Source organism: Pelodiscus sinensis, chromosome 4, assembly GCF_049634645.1.
Source record: "Pelodiscus sinensis isolate JC-2024 chromosome 4, ASM4963464v1, whole genome shotgun sequence".
Taxonomy (NCBI): domain Eukaryota; kingdom Metazoa; phylum Chordata; order Testudines; family Trionychidae; genus Pelodiscus; species Pelodiscus sinensis.
The window spans coordinates 43,540,764-43,561,893 of NC_134714.1; the positions used below are offsets into that span (position 1 = coordinate 43,540,764).

A 21,130-nucleotide genomic window follows, 5' to 3' on the forward strand; every position below is an offset into this window, starting at 1 on the left:
ACAGAGGCATGTAGTCTAGATGTAGCCTACGTTGTGCCCACTTGAGCTGTTGCAGCTGTAGAGAGGTGCTTCTCACCTGGTTCCAAGGTGCTGTCATAAGTAAGGGCTGGGGTAGCCCTCTCTTCCTGGGGTTCCTTACATACTGAACCCCTCATCCCCCGCCCCACTCCAGGGCATGATACAAATGAAGCATGTACATATTCATTTTTTTTCCAACAAAAAAATAATTAATTGAGTTAAGGACCTGAGCAACGTCAGATAAATCTTCTAGTTGAATATAATCACATGAATGTAATATTGTATTGTTTTTCATACCACCCTGAGGATTTAATTTGTTTACAATAACCTTTTCCTACCAGATTCTAGCAAGTTTAAGGCTGGTCAAATGTGAGCCTTATAAAACTACAGAGTGTTGGACCTTAATGAACTGCTCACAATTAACTGTTTTAGCAGAAAGGGAAAGAAGCCATGGGCATGGCAAGGAGTGTGCTTCACTTCACTCCACATCCTAGTAGGCATAGTCCTAGATGGTACCTGGAATTAAGGAACGATGGCAAGGATGGTATGTCCTTTTGAAGACAGGAATTTGATAAGCAAATTCATAAAGGAAGCTGAACCACAGAAAATCTCAGCAGCAGCTCTGGCTTGTTTTCCTTCCAAGAAGTGATTCCATTTGCTCCAGTGTGACAGAGAGGGGATATTACAGACTATGAGCATTTACAGCATTTACTATGAGCCTGGATGGAGCCCATACTGGCCTTTGGGTATAGTGGCAAAAATTTCCATCATACACTTCATGCTGGAGACATTAATGAGACAACAGCAGTTTAGGGAGGTAGGACGGGACAGTATAAGAGCAGAAGTGATGTAATGTGATACATTGTTACAAGGGGTAAAAGTTCATTCCTACCTTGCCTTGGTAACAAAGTCCTGAAAACCTTCAGCATTCACACCCTCCTCTTCCTCTTCTTCCTGATTTCTTTTTGATCTTGTCTGAACCATCTGCTCTGTTTCCTGCAAATAAGCATATTAGTTACCCATCATTCTGCTTCTCTATGAAACTTCAAGTGCTAAGACATAGACACTGCCCAGAGGGAAAGGATTCCACAGCAATTTCATGGTACCTAGAACAAGGGGATTGCCTGATTCCATTAGAGCTCTGTTACGTCCTTGCCTTCCAGCAGTATTGTCTCGGACAAGCTCCAGAATCTGTAATTACAGAGCACCCCAGAAACAGAGACACATGTTAATCTCTCCACTCTTTCACTCTATACATGTTATTACAAGTGGTATGCTGAATAGCCCCTTCTAGCTTGATCAAGTGGGTGCCTTTGCTATGGATGCCACCTCTGTATTAAGACATGAGGGCAGAGGGTGGCATCCTTTGCTAACTCTGCATCCCCTCTGTTTCTGCTGCTCCTGCCCAGCCCTGTCATCCCTTACCTCCACTGTCTCCTTGTGCCTCATTCCCCTTCCCTGTTGTATCCCATCCCTACAGCAGCTCCAGCAATTGCTCACATAAAAAAATCACATCACCAAAACATGTCACGTGTACATAACATACAGGGCAAGTCTCAGGGCCCTGGTCAATTAACCTGCATTAGCTTTAAAGGACTTCTCCTAGCAATTTTTGTTCCAACCATCTTATACCCAACTAAAGCAAGGCAGGAGAAGATTCCATTTGCTCCAATGTGACAGAGAGGGGATATTACAGACTATGAGCATTTACAGGGCCCTGGATGGAGTCCATACTGGCCTTTGGGTATAATGGCAAAAATTTACATTATACTGAAGAAGGTTAATGAAGTGGGTCTGCAGGAAACTCCCCCATTCAAAGAATTTGCCTTTATATTTGTCTCTCTGCATGTATCAGTGAGAAAAAGGTTTATATATTGGGACCAAACATGAAGAAATATGTAGACAATTAGTCTCTCAATAACTTAAAAGGAGATGTTACTTATTTTGGTGCAGTAACCCAAGTTCTTTGAGACGCATGCTGCTGTGGGTGCTCTGCTTTAGGTACACATGAAACCCTGTGCCTTTGATCAAAGGATTTTGGGTAGCAGTGCCCTTTCAGGTCACTCATGCACCTTACACATCCTTGTGCTCTATAGTGAGGCTACATAGGGCTGCACAGTTACATTCTCTCCATTATTACACCACTGAAAAACCCACAGTGGCAGCTCCAAACAGCAGGGAGGAGAGCAGGTAGTGGCAAGTAGTGCCCTGTGGGTTCTCCACTTTTGGTGACTCCCTTACTGTAACTCTTTAAGGACATTGGCATTTTGGAGGAGTTCATCACTGAAGAAAGAACTGTGGTGCCTACTGTAGCATCTGATCTTGCAGCACGAACTAAGGCACAGTGGCTGGAAAATGGGTGCAGAGTGAACTATGTTATAGCCCTTCAGAATGTCTGAATAGAGATACAGATGTATACTATAAGGGCTTATCTAGACTACGCGGAAGATTCGAAAGAGGATATGCAAATTCTGCTCTGTTTTCGAAAGTGAAAGTAGTCGGATGTGGCTTTTTCAGCAACCCCCCTTTTTGAAAAGCCATGTAAACCACATTTTTTGAGGAACAGAGGTTTTTTGAAAAAGAGGGGTTTCAAATTTCCGCAGAATTTGCATATCCTCTTTCGAATCTTCCACGTAGTCTAGACATAGCCTAATAGAATGTAACCTCAGTGAAACCACAATAGTCCATAAAACATCTCAAGATCTAGTTAGAAAGCTTTTGAATGAAGATAGATTTAGGGTAACAACTATGCAATAAAAACTAAGAGTCTAGGGGTCCTCCGGAATGGCCAAGCTTTGTCCAAGTAAAAGACTAATGCCTGCTTAACATCTGTGTATGAAAGGAAGATTCCTATGTAGACTGATGTGACTTTGTTAAAAGTGTTCACATTTTCCTTCCAGTTTGAAAGATGTGACATTCAGAAGACATGTTAGGTAAAAAATGTGGATGAGGTTGTAAAGATACCTTGGAGAATTAAGTAAAAGGAGGATCTGCCATTAGAGTCCCCATGCCCTCAACCATTCTAGCAGAAGTGATGGCTACCAAAAAGGCTGTCTTCATAGACAAATGTAGCAGTGAGCACATAGCTCCTTGAGCCACTGGCTATTTCATGAGATAGTTAACAACAAGGCTAAGAATCCCATACAGTGTAGGGGTCTAATTTGCGGGAAAATATTTAAGAATATTACAGTAGTCAGATGAATGAATATCAAAAGACCTTCCCCTCCACTGGCACATGTGAAGCTGTTATTGTTGCTAAATGTTTCTTGATGGAACTTCTAGCAAGGCCTGAATTTTTCAATTCCAACAGGTAATCCAAGACTGAGGAAAGAGATGACTGAATAGGAGAAAAAATTCCAAAAGTTATACCAAAAGATTATATAATCTCCATTTCTGACGGTCTCATAGATTCCTTTTTCCTATTTTAAAGTATATTTTGAACTTACAATGAAATACACAGCCTCTAGTTCCAAGAGCCATTTTCAGTTAGGGGTGAAATGTCTGACCAGCATTCTGAGACAACAGTTAAGATTTGATGGGGAGCCACCATAGAGGTTGGGAAGTAAGTTTGATGAAGTAAAGAAACCAAACTTGTCTTGTTTTGGTCAAGTTGGTGCATGCAAAGCTATTTTGGCTTAGTCCTGTCTGGTCTTGATAAGGATTTTTAAGAGCAATAGAGTTGGAGAATATGCATAAAAGAGACCATTTATCTCTGTAATAAGGAAAATTTCACCTAAAGATTGAGACATGAGTGCTCATCTGAAACAGAATTTCCTACACTTTGTGCTGACTATCATGGCAAAGGGGAGGACTTCTGGAAATCCTAAAGCTAGGAAAATTTTTTGAGTACTTGAGATTTCAATTCCCACAGTAATTTAACAAGAAATGTCTGCTGAAGATGTCCACAATGGTGTTTTATTTCACTGGGAAATAAGAAGCCAATATGACAGCAGTTTCAAAGCTGTATTGCTTCACTGCAGAGTGGGGAATGTGTTCAACCTTGATGATTAATGTATGCATGCATCCTATGTTGTCTGTCGCGATCTTGATGAACTTCCTTTTGAATAGGGGAAAGAAAGTGGATTGAAGTATTTCTGACCTCTTAACCTCAACAAATTGATAGCCAAAATGTGAACAACACTTGCCTATTTGCCTTGGACTTCATGAAATCTGTTACTGTTGGATAATAAAATTGTCCTGAGCCATCTCTTCAGACATCAAATATGCGAGCTGCCATATGTCCCAGCAGTTGCAGACATGTTCTTGCTGGAACTGGAGGTTTGATGTACACTCTTTGGCTAATTCCATCAGAAAAAGGAGTCCATTGAAAGAAAATAAGCTCAGCCCACTATCAAATCAAAAAACGTTCCAATAAACAGAATTAATTGCAGAAGGGGTCAATATTCATTTCTCAAGATTTCTGCAAGCCTAGGCTTTGGAACAGTAAAGTTACTGTTTGAACTGCTGATCAAACCTCCTGATATGACTACCCCTGGAGGAGACAGCAGTCCTGTTAGAGAAAGACAGTTATTTCTAAACAATGGAAGTAGGCAGCTATAAATGCCATAATTTATTAAAATATCCTTAGGGATGATGATGAGCCAAACAGTAGGACCTGAGAAATGTCAGTCACTGGGTGGGGTCTGGATTCATGACCAAACCATCAAAACTGGTGTTTGGATGATTTTGAAGATTAGGACGAGGTAGTTGCAGGCTTTTCTTTGAAAAATCTTAACCTTTTAGCTGGTGGAAAATTGAGAAGGGTTGGATCTTTGTGTTGACTGAGACTTCCAAAACTGTCTTTTATTTGAAAACATACATATTCTCAAAGACCTAAGGGTTGTTCTATAGTCCTTCAAGGTAGGAAGGAGTCATCGGTTGAATCTGCAAAATTTCTGGCCATTGAAAGGTTTATCCACTATGGTAAATTGTACCTCCTACAGAAACACAGACAAATTAAGCCAGGAAGCTCACCTCATCACTGATACAGTGGAAACAGGCTTACTTGCAGTGTCCACAGCACTGAATGAAGTTTGCAGTGAAGATATTGCAATGAGCTGACCTTCCTTTATTATGGCATTGAAGTGTTCTCAATGTTCCTGTGATGAACAGTCAATAAAAGCATTAAACTTCTTGTAGTCCAGGCAGTCATATTTTAATATCAGTGCCTAGTATTTTAGCTATCCTGAATTGATGCGTTGCAGATGAGTAGCTCTCGGGATCAAAGAAGTCTTGATATTGCTGGCCTATATTATAAGGGGTGTCTTGCTGAGTCTGTTGTCCAACCCTGTCATTGACTGAATCTACAACCAAACAATTTGGAGTTTGATAAACAAATCAAAACTCACAATCCTGGGACATATGGTTGGTTGGTTGGTTGTTTTAATCAGCCCTCTTACATTTTGGAGGGTCAGAAAGAATTGATGTAGAGGGAAGGGCCTTGCTGGAGTTTGCCAGATGGACCTCGCTGGTTCAAGGAGGGTTTAGTTTATAGGCAGTGCTACCTGTTCTGAGATGGAAGTGTGCAATATGCCCAGAGCTTGTGATAGGAATCCTGCACTTCTTCCAGGGGAATTTGCAGGGTGTCATCGAGGGGTGCTGGAACAAGTTTTATAGAGGCAGTGCTGAAAGCCATTGAAAAGTGAATGCTAATGGAAATGAGGTAAGTTTAGAAAGAAGTTAAAATAAAAAAAAAGAACAAATTAGAAATTACTTAGAAAAGTTAGAGGTCTTCAAGTCCCCAGGGCCTGATGAAATATAGCAAGGAGCTGATACAGAAGGTATCTGAACCGTTAGCCATCATCTTTGAAAAAATTATGGAAGTCGGGAGAGATTCCAGAAGACTGGAAAAGGACAAATATAGTGCCCATCTATAAAAAGGAAAATAAGAACAACACAGGAAACTACAGACCAGTCAGTTAACTTCTATGCCAGCGAAGATAATGGAGCAAATAATTCAGGAATTCATCTGCAAACATCTGGAAGATAATAAGGTGATAGGTAACAGCCAGCATGGATTTGTAAAGAACAAATAATGTCAAACCAATCTGATAGCTTTCTTTGATAGGATTACAAACCTTGCGGATAAGGGAGAAGTGGTGGACATAATATATCTGGACTTTCGTAAAGTATGATACGGTCTCACATGACGCTCTTATCAATAAACCAGGGAAATATAACCTAGACGGGGCTACTATAAGATGGGTGAATAACTGGCTGGATAACCATTCCGAGAGAGTAGTTATTAATGGTTCACAATCATGCTGGAAGGGCATAATAAGTCGGGTTCTGCAGGGGGTCTGTTTTGGAACCAGTTCTGTTCAATATCTTCATCAACCATCATGGGCATCTGCTGGCTTAGGCAGAAGAAGGTTCTGTCTTCCCAAACCACAAGCTTGGCCCCACCCACTGTCCGCCCATGGGTTTGTATAACCCCCTGCTCTTGCATGTGAACCAGCAGTGTGTATCCAGAATAGCTGATCAGTTCACAGCAGGGAAAGGAGGTGATAATGGAGTGTTGCTGTCCTCCAGAGTCTGCCTTCCTCCCTGCTCCTGGCTAGGGAGGCTGGAACCACGTGACCGCCTCCCCTCACTGGTGCTCCAGGAACTGCACTGTGCACATGCCCCTCGTGCCTCTGCCCCTTCCCAGTGCTCTGGGGAGCATTCAACGCCTGCCCCATCTCCTCCGCTGGAAGGGGCATGCTCAGCATGCTGCCCCACCTCTTCCCCATGGGGACAGGTGTGTAGGTGGGTCTGGGGGCCTGCCTCCCTCAGCACCAGGTGCACCAACCACCCATGTCAACAATTTAAGATATTGGCATAGAGAGTATGATTATTAAGTTTGCAGATGACACCAAGCTGGGAGGGGTTGCAACTGCTTTAGAAGATAGAGTCATAATTCAAAATGATCTGGACAAAGTGGAAAAATGGTCTGAGGTAAATAGGATTAAGTTTAATAATGACAAATGCAAATGAAGGAAAACTTGGAAGTAACAATCATTTTCACACATACAGAATGGAAAGTGATTGTCTAGGAAGAAGCACTGCTGAAAGGAATCAAAGGATCATAGTGGACCACAAGCTAAATATGAGTCAACAGTGTGACACAGTGGCAAAACAAGCAAACGTGATTCTGAGATGCACAGGAGTGTTGTGAGCAAGACCTGAGAAGTCATTCTTCCACTCTATTCTGCAATGAATAGGCCTCAGTTGGAGTGTGTCCAGTTCTGGGCACCAAATTTAAAGAAAGATGTAGAGAAATTGGAGACGGTCCAGAGAAGATCAACAAAAATGATCTAAGGTTTAGAAAACATGACCTAGGAGGGAAGACTGATAGAATTGAAGTCCCTTCCAGTTCTAGTATTCAATGATTCTATGAACCAAAACTGTAAACCCTATATATATGGAAACCACTTCAAGACAGGGGGTACATCAGTACCCCAGTTTTAGCACCTATGTCAGCAATACACTTCATGGGTTATTCTGGAACTGCCTAAAGTCATCAGCGAATGGTGGTGATGATAGTGACCTTAGTGCATTATCAGATGACAAGGATGAGATACCTGTAATAGGTCAATCTCCTTGTTCACCTTTGCCTCTTGCTTCTCAAAGGTCTCCTTGGGCTCAGAATGGGCAGGAACAATGGACGGTACCAGTGAACAAAATCTGTGTTCCCGCTGAGCTGAGGTGCCTTGAAACTGCTGGCAGTACACTGTCCATGAATCCCAGCAAGGTTAATGAGGGAGACCATAAGGTATGGTGAGAGATATCCAAAACTGGTCATCCTGAGCATCGGATCTGGTGCCCAGCCTTTGTTGCATCTGCAATAGGGAATAACTTCTGGAATAAACTGGAAAGCCTTGAACAGTAAATTCAGAGTTTGAAGCAGAATGCTCATCCACATATTGTATCAGAGATGACAACTCCTCCTCATGGATAGTGGAAGATGGAAAAGAAGTAGATCTTGTGGAAACATGAGCAGCTGGTGACCAAGCTGATCCCAGCACTGAAAGGTGTCCATAGATTTTAAGGAGCAGAAACTCAGGCTTATTCGCAGGAACCCTAGTTTTCAGTGATAACTCTCCCTCCCCCACAAAAAAATTCTCCAGTAAAACAAAACATGAAAATCCATGTGTTTCTGTGATTAAAATGAGATGTTGAACTTTAGTTTCCCTTGCCACAATATACAGTAAAACATGGCTTATCCAAGACTCCATTATCCAGCTCTCCATATTAACTGAACCACCCGCTGCTCAGGGCTGATCAGCAGAACACTTGAACCCCTGTCACCATCTTAAAAATAAGAGATAGGAAGCTCTTTGCCAATTCTCCTGATTATATAATATATAATTTGGATAATCTGGCCTTGGTCCCAATTAGATCAAACAAATGGTGCTTCACTAAAAATTTAAAGTGCATTCAAAAATCAACCACAAGAGGGAGAGATTGCATTCACTGAGTAAGTGACACTGGTACTTTCAGTAACATTTAGTTAATATGTGTAAAAAAATGTAAAAAGAGGAGGTAACTTACCTTTAGCTGTAACTAAGGTTCTTCAAGATGAGCATCCCTGGGGGTGCTCCACGGGAGGTGTTGGTGCATCCCAGCACTGCAGACTAAATTATTCCTACTAGTGCACTGTGGGCTGTGCATGCGTGGTGTGTGAGGTGCACGGGTGCTGTTCAGTTCCTTCTTTATCCAGAACCCAGTCTGAGAGAGAGAAAGGATGCAAAGTAGAGGGGAGAAAGGGAGGGTAGTGGAGTACCCAGGGATGCTCACCTTGAAGACCATCAGCTACAGCTAAAGGTAAATAACCTCCTCTTCGAGAGAGAGAGAGAGAGGTCACCTGGGGTGCTTCACAGGAAGCGACTACAAAGCAATATGTCCTATAGAGGTAGGGACTTTGGATCAGGCAGACAAGCCATTGTCAGAACCGCTTTTGCCACTCTTGTGGGGTGAAGGGACCCATCGGAAAGTGTAGAGTGCTTTGTGAAGATTTGTTCTGATGTCCATGTAGTAGCAGGACACATATCTTCAATAGAACCCTCATCAGGTAAGTGATCAAAGTGGCAACTGCTCTCGTGGAGTTCACACGGACTGAGGTAGGTGGTGGTAAATGGTTTAAATCACAGTGCATTTTGATGCAGTCTAAGATACAGAGGGATATCTGATATCTGATGCCCCTTGTTGCATTCTGCAATAGAGACAAAGAATCTAGAAGACATTCTGAGGGGTCTTGTTCTATGGATGTAAAAGAAGAGTGCTCTACATATGTCGAGGGCATGCATTTGTGCCTCAAAGATATTGGCATGGGATGTGGGGAAGAATACAGGTAAGTGGATTGTCTGATTGGTGTGGAACGTAGAGCGTATTTTAGGTACAAATTTTGGACGTGTCAATAAAGAAACCTTGTCCTTATAAAAGGTAGTATATGGTGGATTAAGGTGGCCATCTCTCTCCTACCCGACGTGCTGATGTTATCACAACAAGGAATGCTGTTTTTAGGGATAAATGAAGAAGGGAACATGCAGCCATACATTCAAATGGAGGTTTAGTGAGCATGGTTAGCACCAGGTATGGGTCCCATGGTGTCTGTAATGCAGCTATGTCAGAGTATAACGCTTGTAAGCCCTTTAGGAAGCAGTTGGTTGTGGGGTGTGCAAAGACCGTGGTATCATCAATCCTCGTGTGGAACGTTGTGATGGCTGCTAGGTGTACTTTAATTGAGCTGATGGAGAGACGGGATTGCTTGAGGTGCAGTAAATATTCAAGTACTGTAGGTAGGGGGGCTGTCTCTGGCAATATGTTGTGGGGAATGGCCCAGTGAGCAAAACAAGACCATTTGTCACTATATGTCTTTTGTGTTGCAGGAGCCCTGCAGTAGAGAAGCACCTCCTGTACCTGGGCTGAACACTATAGCTCTTTGCCTGTGAACCATCGAGGTACCATACGTTAAGGTGAAGTGTTGGAAACTGGATGCGGAAAACTGGTTGGAATAGGATGTTCAGGTTTCATGGGAGCTTGATTGGGTGATACAGAGCCATTCTGTTCGGGAAGGAAAACCACGGTTGCAGAGGCCAACAGGGGGCAATGAGGATGAATCTCATCCTGTCCCGCTGTATTTTGAAAACTGTTCTGTTGAGGATGAAAACTGAAGGGAATGCATAGAGTAGGTGATGATTTCACTTGAGGATAAGGGAACCTCTTAATGATTCTTTTCCTATGCCTACCCTGGAGCAGTAAAGGGGGCACTTTTTGTTTGCTCTGATAGCAAAGATGTCAATCTGGGGATATCCTCACTATGCAAATATCGTTGCGAGGATTGAATATTTATCTGCCATTCATGGTCCCATAGCAGGGCTCTACTTAGCGTGTCGGCAGTGGTATTTAGAGTGCTGGGGAGGTGGCATGCACTTTTGTACATGCCATGGATAACGCACCAGTTCCATTGTGTGATAGCTTCCATGCATAATGTATGGGATCGTGCCCCATCTGACCTGTTTACATAAAATATGGAAGCAGTGGTGGTATATATTCTGACATGCCTTCCAGTGATATGAGGTAGGAAGTGTTGGCATGCAAGCCGAATGGCCCTGAGCTCAAGGACATTGATGTATGGAGTCTTTCATGTGCACTTTCCAGCCCGTAAGGGAGGCATGTGTGGTGATGAACACTGTGGGTTCTGGGTTTTGCAAAGGTATGTCCTTGCATAAGTTCTCTGGCCTTGTCCATCGAAACATTTCTCCTTTTACTCTGTGGTGAATGAACAGGGTTTTGGTTAGAGAGTGCAGGTTGGGCTTGTAGTTTGAGCTGAGCCATCCATGAATAGGTGCGCATTTGGGACCACAGGATTGCAGGATGCCATGTGTCCTAGGAGTTGAAGACAGTTGTGAACTGTGACAAGTGACATTATGCACAGCTCTCAGGCTAGCTCGCGAATCTTTAAGAATCTGTTGTTAGGTAGGGAAGCTACAGCCAATGTGGATAAATTGTATGGACTGAGTTGGTGTCAGTACTGATTTATTTTTGTTGACTAGTAGTCCCAACAATTGGAAACACTACTGTACAAGGTAGGTACAATGATGGGAGTCCTCTCGAGTTCTTGCTCTGATAAGGCAATCATCAAGGTAAGGATAAATTATGATGTCCTGTTTCCTGAAGTGGGCCGTAACCACTCCCAGCATCTTGAAAACACACCTTAGTGCTGTAAAGAGTCTGAAGTGTAGGACCGTATATTGATAGTGTTGCGTACCTAAAGTAAAATGGAGAGACCTTCTATGAGCAGGGTGAATTGTCACATGGAAATATGCATCCTGTAAGCCAAGAGACAAAAACCAACCATCCAGCTCCAGGGGGATGATGGTAGATAAGGTCACCATTTTGAATTTTTATCTCTTCACAAATTTGTTAAGGGCCCTCAGGTCCAAAATTGGACACCAGCCTCCAATTTTTTTTTCTGAGTGAGGAAGTAGTGAGAAAAAAACCCCAGTCCTTCAGTATTATGGGGAAAGGGTTTCAACGGTGCCCAACTGTAGAAGGTACTCTTCTTTCTGTTGTAATATGATCTTGTGAGAAGGGTCCCTGAAGAGGAATGAGGTGGGATGGTGGGGGGTGGAGATGGAGAGAAATGGAATGACATAACCAGATATGATTGTTTGTAACACCCATTTATCAGATGTTATGTCATGCCATTTGTCATAGAATGACAAGAGATGACAGGTGAACAGTTTTTCAGTATTTGGAAGCTCTGGAGTGGGTAGGCTTGTTTTCAGTCTCTCAAGAGATGGTTTAAATTTGCTTATTAGAATAGGGTGGCTGGTTGGTGGCACTGCCCTGATTCCTTCTACATTGCTGCCTGCCATAGCTACGTTGTTGGTGTGGTGGGTGTTACTGTCTTTGGTACTGGTATATGTGGGGCAGATACCTCAGTCTCTGGTACGGTTGGTATCTATGTTGCCCCCTCCTTGTTGCAGGTGTCTGAATGCCAAGGTAGCAGAGCATTGCTTGAGAATCCTTCATGGAGTAGAGGACCTCATTAGTTTTAGATGAAAAGAGCTTCTCGCCCTCAAACAGTAGATCTTCTACAGATGATTGGATTTCTCAAAGGAATTAGGACAAATTGAACCATGAAGCTCTTCTCATTGCTACTGCAGTAGCTGTTGCCCTGGTGGCAGTGTTGCACCATCTAGGGTAGCTTGCATGGCTGTTCTTGATATTGTGTGGTCTTCCGCAATGACCACCCTGAACTGTTGCTTCTTTGCCTTGGTTATATCAATAAAACGATTAAATTCTGTATAGTTATTAAAATTGTATTTACTTAGGAGTGCAGCATAATTGGCTACTCTGAGCAGTAAAATGGCTGAGGTGTAAACCTTCTTTCCAAACATGTCAAGTCTCTTACTGTCTCGGTCTGATGGTGTGGAACGATTTTGCTATTGCTTGTTCCTCTGACATGCAGCATCTATTGCCAAGGAGTTTGGGGGGGGGGGGGGGGAGAGTGTGTGTACGTACACAGAAACTCTGACCCCTTTGGGGGAACATAGTATTTTCTATCTGCCTTTTTACACATTGGAGGAATTGTGGCAGGAGTTGTGTCAGACAATTTTGGCAGGTTCCATGATCACTGAATTAACAGGCATAGCAATTTTGGCAGAAGGCATAGCCTGAAGGAAGTTGGTAAGCTCATGTTCTGTATCCTGAGCCTCCTTCATGGCAATGTTAAGATCGGCTGCTACTCTTTTGAAAAGATCTTGGAAGGGGGTGAAGTCATCAGCTGTTGCTAGAGGCAATGACATGACTGCCTTGTCTGGCAGACATGATGAATTTGTGTCCAATGATGTGTCTGAACATGAGTCACGGAACTGTGGTTCATCGGTTTAATTTTGTTCCCTCTGGGGTGCAGGGGACTGAGGTGGAGAAGAAAGTGAGTTTTGATTATGTTTCTTCTTTGATTGTTTCTTTTTATAGTCGTGAGCCCATGGGTTGCAATATGCCATTGTGCTGGATAAGGCATAGGTGGTAGCATCCATGGGTATGGAGCTCATGGGGGGCATGCCCACAGAGACAGAGTGGGCAAAACTGGCATGGGAAAGATCATCATGTCTCAGTGCCAGGTGATGTCCCTAGATCATCATCATCATAGCTAGATACTAAGGTAGGTGATACATTAGGTACTGCTGAGTAAAGTACCTTGTCTATACCAAGGAACGGAGAATTGAAGGTCAACGAAACTGTGCGGTCTCTCTGATATAAGTAGGTAGGTTTGGAAGTCAACGGTACCGTGGCTTTGGTAATGTACTCAGCACCGATGACTGTGCTATTTCTGGCATTTTTATCGTGGCCAATGTAGTTGTCACCCCTTGTGATGACTGAACGGTACCAATAGGCCATGCTATCAGATGTTGCGGTGCTGCATTGAGCACTCTCAGCGCTGTGAGCTCAGGTGCTGCATTGATCAGCACCATACTCAGTGCTAAGATCGGTGAGGCAGGCACTGTGTGGCCTGTAGCCTCTGTACATGCTATGTGTGGTGTGTTTGGAAAGAGGCTGGTCAGCACCAGAAGTGCCTGGGCCGTCATATGTACTGAGGTGCGGTGGTTTTTCAGCCCTGCGTGTTTGTTTTCCAATCGTGTGTCGCTTGGGCAACTGAGTGGCCTATGGTAAAGAAGAGGCACGTCTTTTTGGGGATTTCTTAGATTTGTCCCGTTTGAACTGAAAGTGCCTTATGCGCTTGGGTCAGAAAAGGGGTCTTCTTTCCTCTCAAGCATTATCATTTTCAAGCAGCGGTCCCTATCTCTCTGTGTTCACAATTTAAGTTTGGCACAGTGTTGACAGACCTGTTGGATGTGGGACTCTCTGAGGCATTTGACACACTTAGTGTGTCCGTCTAAGATAGACATTGCCTCACTGCAGGTTAAGCAGCACTTAAAAACTGGTTACCCCAGCATTTTGGGGTAAGCCATAACTGGCAGGAAAACAACTTGGAGTAAATGAACAACCTTTTTTTTTTTTTTTTTTTTTTTTTTTTTAAAAGGTGGAGAAACTTGGTAACAACTTGGTAAGAACTTTGGAACTTAAACTGAGCAACTGATCTACTACACTAATGAGGAATCAAGAGCACCCCCGAGGTCAGTCTTAAGCTGGGATGGTATGAAAGAACTGAGGGAACAGTGGCCGAGTGGAGCCTGCATGTCTTGCATGCTGCGCATGTGTGGCCCCCAATTCACAGCTAGGAAGAATCCAGTCTGTGATGCTGGGATGCACCGACACCTTCTACAGAGCACCCCCAGGGACATCTCTCGAAGAACTAAAGATCCTCTATAAAAAAATGCAAATTCCACATTTTTCCATGGCAAACATAATTCTCGGATCCCAGTGCCATAGGTACCAAAAGTTTTTCCTGCAGTTCCAGGAACACAACAGAACTTGGTGGTGGCACTAATGATGTTGGTATTGAGGGGATCGAGGATTCCACTGAAACCAGTGTCTTGCTAGTAGTAGTATTTGGTACCTCTTTACCACTGTGGTATGTATTTTAGTTGAAGTGTTAGAATGCTTTGTGGTACCAAAAGTACTTGGAGCCTCACTAGGACTCCTTTTGGAGCTCTTGGTCTCCAGTGACCAGATCTTTGATGAACTCCTCTCTGTTCTGCTCCTCTGATTTCTTTCCTTACACACTGAGTAAGAAACTCTCAGTACCAGCAGTGCAGGTATTGGTACCTCACTCATGGAGATTGATGGAAACTGGATTTTCAATGCTGTCTTACCTTTGGTGACCGTGATCTTGATGACGGAGCACTGACAGAAGTGGAGGGTCCCTATATACAGCACTCTCTACAAACAGGTCAGCAGCTGGTCTCAAGGCTTGCTTCACCATTAAAAGCCTATACTTTATTTCCCTGTTCTTGCAGGATCTTCCTTTAAAAGAAGACCAGATCTTACACTTGCTGGGAATATGAGAACCTCCAACCAACAAATGCATTGGGAATATCCATCACTAACACAGATTACTTCTCAACAAAAGGAGCACTTTTTAGAATCCAGCATCCTTGAGCAAGGAAATTTGATCAAGACCCTCAATGGGAAAAAAACATTTTTTAAAAGAAAGGGGAGAAAAGGGGAGAAGTGTTCTAACAACTATAAGGTACTAAATCTACTACGACTGAGATGTAATTATGAAAGCTAAATACAAGAGACAACAGGAACACTGCTAGACTCCATCTCTGGCCAAAGACAGTTGAAAAGGAACTGAAAGTGGTTCACTCATGCAGCTGTATGTAGCCTTGGCATAGGGCATGAGGATGTGTGGGGCACATACCTGGGCTGAATGGACATTGCTACCAGAAATTTCTGACCAAAGGCACAGGGGCACTACTTGAACTAGTGGAGCAGCCACAAGGACACTACTTGAAGAAGTTTATGTTCCAAACCCCCCAAGTGATCTGTTCTAACTTGTTCTAAAATAAAAAAAAATATGATTCTAAACAGATGCATTACCAATTACAGAGTATTATTTTGTGAATTTACTTGAAAGTTAGCAGAAAATACTGACAAGCCTCAGGAGTAACCGTCTTAGTCTGTATTTGCAAAAATAAGGAGTCCTGTGTCACCTTGAAGACTAACAGATTTATTTGGGCATCAGCTTTTGTGAGTAAAAAGACAAGTCATATGCATAGAGTGGAAATCACAGACAGAGGGTTTTGATGTGTTTTTAAAGAACGGCTACTTTTAAATCTGTTACCTTTCTTAATGTCTGATTTGTGTCCATTTATCCTTTGGCATAGAGACTGTCTGATTTGGTCAATATACTTGGTAGAGGGGCACTGCTGGAACATACTGGCATATATCACATTAGTAAATGTGCAGGCGGATGAGTCTTTGATGGTGTGGCTGGTGTGGTTAGGGCCTGTGATGATGTTGCTTATTTGATGTGGACAGGGGTGGCAACAGGTTTGTTGCAGGGATACATTATTGGTTAGTGTTTCTGTGGTATGGCTGCTAGTGCGTATTTGCTTCAGGTTGGGGGGCTATCTGTAGGCATGGATTGGCCTGCCTCCCAAGGTCTGTGAAAGCGAGGGATTGTTTTCCAGGATAGGTTGCAGATCAGGGATCGGCAACCTATGGCTTGCGAGCCAAATATGGCTCACTAAGGAGCTAGATATGGCACTTCTAGAGTCCCAACTCAGCACACCTTTTTCCCCCAGCAGCAGGGAGCCAGCACTGGCACTACAGCCTTATGGCCCTCCGCAAAATTGGAACGCCTGCTTGGGGGTAGGGGAGAAAGCCCCAAGCCTCCCACCAAATCCAGTGCGCAGGGAACAAGCGGAGCAAAAAATGTCTCAGTGTGCTGCTCTTTTCCTTCCCTCTGCAAGAAGGAAACAAGCAGCCAAAAATGGCTCCATGAACACTGCCCTTTTCATCCCCTGGGAAACACTTCTCTGGAGGCTTCCCTTATGAATCCTTCCTGGAGGCTTCCAGGGAATGGGAGCAGCAGGACGCCGTGTTACATGGTTCCTGCTATGTGGGGCAAAAACAAGTAAGTGCCCTCCACCCCCTTGTGCCCAGACCTCAACACACACACACACACACACACACACACACACACACACCGTGGCCAGACACCCCTTGCCCTCTGCCCCCTGCCAGGAAGCCAGCCCCCAGCTCACTCATGCCCCCTTGCCAGGCAGCCTGCCCCTTGGCCAGACCTCACCCCCTCCGCTCCTATCCAGATACTCAACTCCCATACCTATCCCATTGACTGGAAGCCCTGTCCCACACATTTAACCCCTAACTTTTAGCCTCACACCAGAGCCTAGGGGAGACCACAAAATCCACTAACCCTGGAACCCAAGAAGAATAAAACTGGCCTGAGACCTTGAACCTCAGTCCTCTCTGCCCCTACCACTACTATGGGTCTGGAGCACCAGAGGAGTGAGATGTTTCAGTTGGGGGTCACATCAGTGAGGGTTGGGATTTTTTGCTTGTTTTTTTTGGGGGGGGGGGGCTTCACTTAGCATTTATGAGGTCCCTGATTGATTTTTTTGTGATTTCCCACTCCTGCCATAAATCAAGACAATGTTGAAACCTTTTGAGTTGGACATAATAATTGTCCTTTATTTAAAAATGAAGCCTGGCCAACAAGCCCTCAATTGGGGCCCAACCCCCATCTCACCGCAGCATCATAACACTCCTGCACACCCCCCACACCAACCCTGAACCTATCATACACCTGAAACCTCTGCCCTTAGCCCCTCACACCCCCACATCCCCAGACTCCTATACCCTCGCATACCCAGTTCCCTGCTGTAACGCTCCTGCACCTCCACACACCCCAACCTTGTGCCCTACGTCCATCATACATTCAATCTCCTGCCCTGAGTCCTCATACATCCCAACACAGGATCCTGCATCCCCACATCACTAGCCCCCTGCCATAAGATTGACAGAAGACAGTCTGAATGTATGCATGAAGTTGGATTTGACACAAGTTATCATATAAACTTTAAAGAAATGTGTGAAAAGATGCAGCACCAGAATTCCCATTAAATAAAGTCTGTGAGTACAATGTTTCATGCTATTATTAATCATTATGTCAATTATCAATAATATTATGTTGTATATTTGCAGTCATGCAAATAAGCATTCTTATATGGCTCTTTGCTAATCACTTGTTCGGAATTTTGATGTAGTTTGGCTCTTTGGTTTGAAAAGATTGCCAACCCCTGTTGTAGATTGTCAATAATGCACGAGAGGGGTTTTAGCTAGTGGTTGTAGGTGACAACCAGTAGTGTTCTGTTATTTACTTTGTTGGGCCTGTCCTGATGTGGTCGCTTTCTAGGTACTCAGCTGGCTCTGGCAATCTGTTTTGTCTGGCTCTGGCAATCTGTTTCTTCACTTGATCAAGAATTCTTAAAACTAAAATACCCACCTGATGAAGTACTATGCTAGTACATACATATATCCCTACCTCTGATTTCCACTCCTTACATCTGACTAAGTGGTTTTTATCCATGTAAGCTTAGGCCCAAATAAGTTTTTTAGTTTTTAAGGTACCACAGAACCCCTCATTGTTGTTGTTTTTTTAAGAAAATACTAATGTTTGAACAGAATCTGAGTGGAAATTGCACCCACAGTAGATATGTTCTGTGACCACCAACAAAGCTACTCAGGTGTTTTGTGGTTACTCCTAATACAGTAAGTCTGATAGCATTAGGTGCACACAGCACTACCAGGAGATGATCCCTATTTGGTTTGACAGATCAGATTACCAGATGTCAAGTCCAGACACAAACTGCTGTGAATGAATATCCTCCCCTAATCAGTGGAGCTAAGCGTGTCACAGAAGCACCGTGCAAGGCATCCCTTCTAAAAGGTTACTATTTTGACTCCTCTCAATTAAATGGGCAGACAAGAGAGACCCCAAAAGGAAACAAAACAACATAAATCAGCAAGAAAGCTCAGTGCTGAGAATGAGGTTGACTGCATCCGAAGAGGTAAAGAGCATCAGAGGAACTTTTAACCCCTTCTTGCATGGTCTCTGGCAGACTTTACACAATTTCTCTCTTTTCATCTAGTAAGCTGATAAAATATTTAAAATATTTTAAAATATTTGTATCCTAAAGCTGTTCTCTGCAGGTGGACCACAATAATGCAAGAGACACAGAGATACCCTACTAAAAAAGATAAGCGTCAGTTACATGTTCTTTACTATTTTTCTTTCCTTATGTCTACAGATAGGAGTTTATTTTATTTGAAATATAAATACTTGTGTCATCTTGAATTTGCCACTGGTCAATTTAATGTTTGTAGCCTAGATTTATATGCCAGTAATTTAAGAACGTTCCATGTGAAGTTGAGCACTTAATTACAAAAAACTTCATTTAAGCCATAAATATGTCCAAGGGTTCCTAAATTTTAGAAATCCTGAATAATCTGGTAGACATCTGTCTATCTGTGTCTGGGTGATTCATATGGAACTGGTTATCCTTAAACATTCAATGGTTAGAAAATCAAGGGACCGCTGCTGTAAAGAATGGAGGAGATGTGGGGTTTGGCACTGGATTGTGTTACGCATCTCATCGGGCATAGAAGCCACAGAAACAATGAAGCCCCAGTACAGATCTGAATTATGCACTAATCTGGATCCAAGTGGGCTTAGCTGCCATAGGAAGAGGAATCTGAGATAAAAATCACTCACCTTGTTATAACAGACTATGAATTCGCCCAGTTGGTGAGCCAGGATACGTCTACGATCATTCAGAGCCAAACGTCGACTGGGAAGTAGCATCCTCAAAGACTGCTGAAGATTGCTGGCTGCTCGTTTCAGAAAACGTACCACCAGCTCCTGCCACCAAGGGAGACAGCATTAACAAGAGAGTCTAGAAGGGCAGGTGCAAGGTGTGGGGCAAAGTGCCCAGGAGTTGCTAGGTCAGTCCATGATGGGTAGAGAAGAAACACTGTTATATAGCTGTGGGATGACAAGTAACCTAGAATACATCCTAGAATGGTCATGGTAGTGGATGGTTTTTCCACCTATTCCCATAAATTCCCAAAATAAGGTGGAGAAAAAAAGTTACCTTTTTCCATAACTGATGTTCTTCGAGATGTGTTGCTGTCCAGTCCATATGAGGTGTGTGTATTTGCCACACACAGCAGTTCCAAACGTTTTTTCCCTCAACAGTATTTGTAGGAGATTGGCTCTAGCATTTCCTGGAGTGGCACGTGTGATGGGATCCATCACTGAGCCCACTTGGGACTGTCACTTGATGGGCTGAATTAACACTGAGACCATCTTTCTGCCCTCACCCTTAACTATGTCCTGCAGAGCCAGGCCCTCAGGTCTCCTCCATCAGTGACACAGAGCTAGGGTCACAGCCCTCTGCAGTATAATACAGACATTGAGATCAGATCATCTTAGGGAAGGCTCGGCTACAGGGACTTGCCTTGGTACCCAAATGCATCGCCTCAATGGGACCTGAACCTCAGATAAATCCATCTTACTCTGTATAAAGTTTTATAAATGGTAAGCTCATGTTTGCCCTCTCTCTCAGGATAAAGAGAGATATGCACAGATTCCTTGTCCCCTAACAATAATTTACAATGGGTTTACAAACAAACAAAAGTGATTTTATTAAACATAAAAGGTAGGATATAAGTGGTCATAAGAGACAGCAGACAGAACAATGTAGATTATTAAACAAAAACAAAACAGAAAATGAAAGCAAAGCTTAATAAAGACTGGAAAGCCTCCCTGTCTGGGCTCAGTCCTTCCCCCCCCATTCAATCTTAGATGTTTCCAGCACTCATCTTGCATGGGGTAGCCAGGGAGAACCGATCACCTAGATTATCTTACTCCCCATTCTTAAATAGGTTTTGCATAAAGTAGGAATTTATTGTGTTCGGTCTAACCCCTTCCTAGCGTCTCATGGAAAAGTACAGGATTTAAGATGGATTCCGGTATCAGATGATATGGTCACATGTCTTGGTAGGAGCCATGATAGCCCTTCTTCCCAGGCTTACAGGCAAAATGGTTTATTCACAGATCATTGTTCTGAGTATTGGACCATTATGTTCCTTAAGTACTACTAATGGCTTTCGCTTACTAATGTAGTCATGCTAACACATGTTTATACTTCATATTTTTATATTCAAATACAGGAATTATACACACATACAAATTGAATAATCATATTCAGTAGATTACTAGTTTTCCAATTATATCAAACAGGAAATATACTGCATATTTCAGTTATATTATATTCATATCCATATTTTCATAAAGCCCACGATAGAGGCACCACCAGCTTCCCTTACCCTCAGTTTCTCTTTGCCAGAAATCTGACAGTGGGAAAGGAGGACATGAGCAACACATCTCAAACACCATTTATGGATAAAGGTAACTGTCTTTTCTTCTTCAAGTGCTTGCTTGTGTCCATTCAATATTAGGTAACTCCCAAGCAGTACCATCGGAGGTCGATAGGCGTTCACAGAGGTGCAGATTGCAACACAGTGTCATCGCTGGCTTGCTGCATGATGTCGTAATGCACAGTGAATGTGTGAATGGAGCACCATGTTACAGCTTTGCAAGTATTCTGGATTGAGATGTGCGCCAGGA

General features: G+C 43.2%; 1 protein-coding gene across 13 annotated transcripts in view; it reads right to left on the bottom strand.

Moving 5' to 3' along the window:
- The window catches only part of TTLL5 (tubulin tyrosine ligase like 5), a 280,508-nt gene that overhangs the window by 137,273 nt on the left and 122,105 nt on the right, over nucleotides 1–21,130 (bottom strand). For all 13 annotated transcript variants that reach the window (XR_012903377.1, XM_075926843.1, XM_075926842.1 and 10 more), the window contains 2 exons: nucleotides 19,214–19,360; nucleotides 911–1,014 (listed from right to left, as the gene is read on the bottom strand). Coding sequence is in view for 12 of the 13 variants with exons in the window: in XM_075926843.1 (XP_075782958.1) it covers nucleotides 911–1,014; nucleotides 19,214–19,360 (251 nt within the window). In the remaining variant the exon portion in view is untranslated. The remainder of the gene's footprint in view (nucleotides 1–910; nucleotides 1,015–19,213; nucleotides 19,361–21,130) is intronic.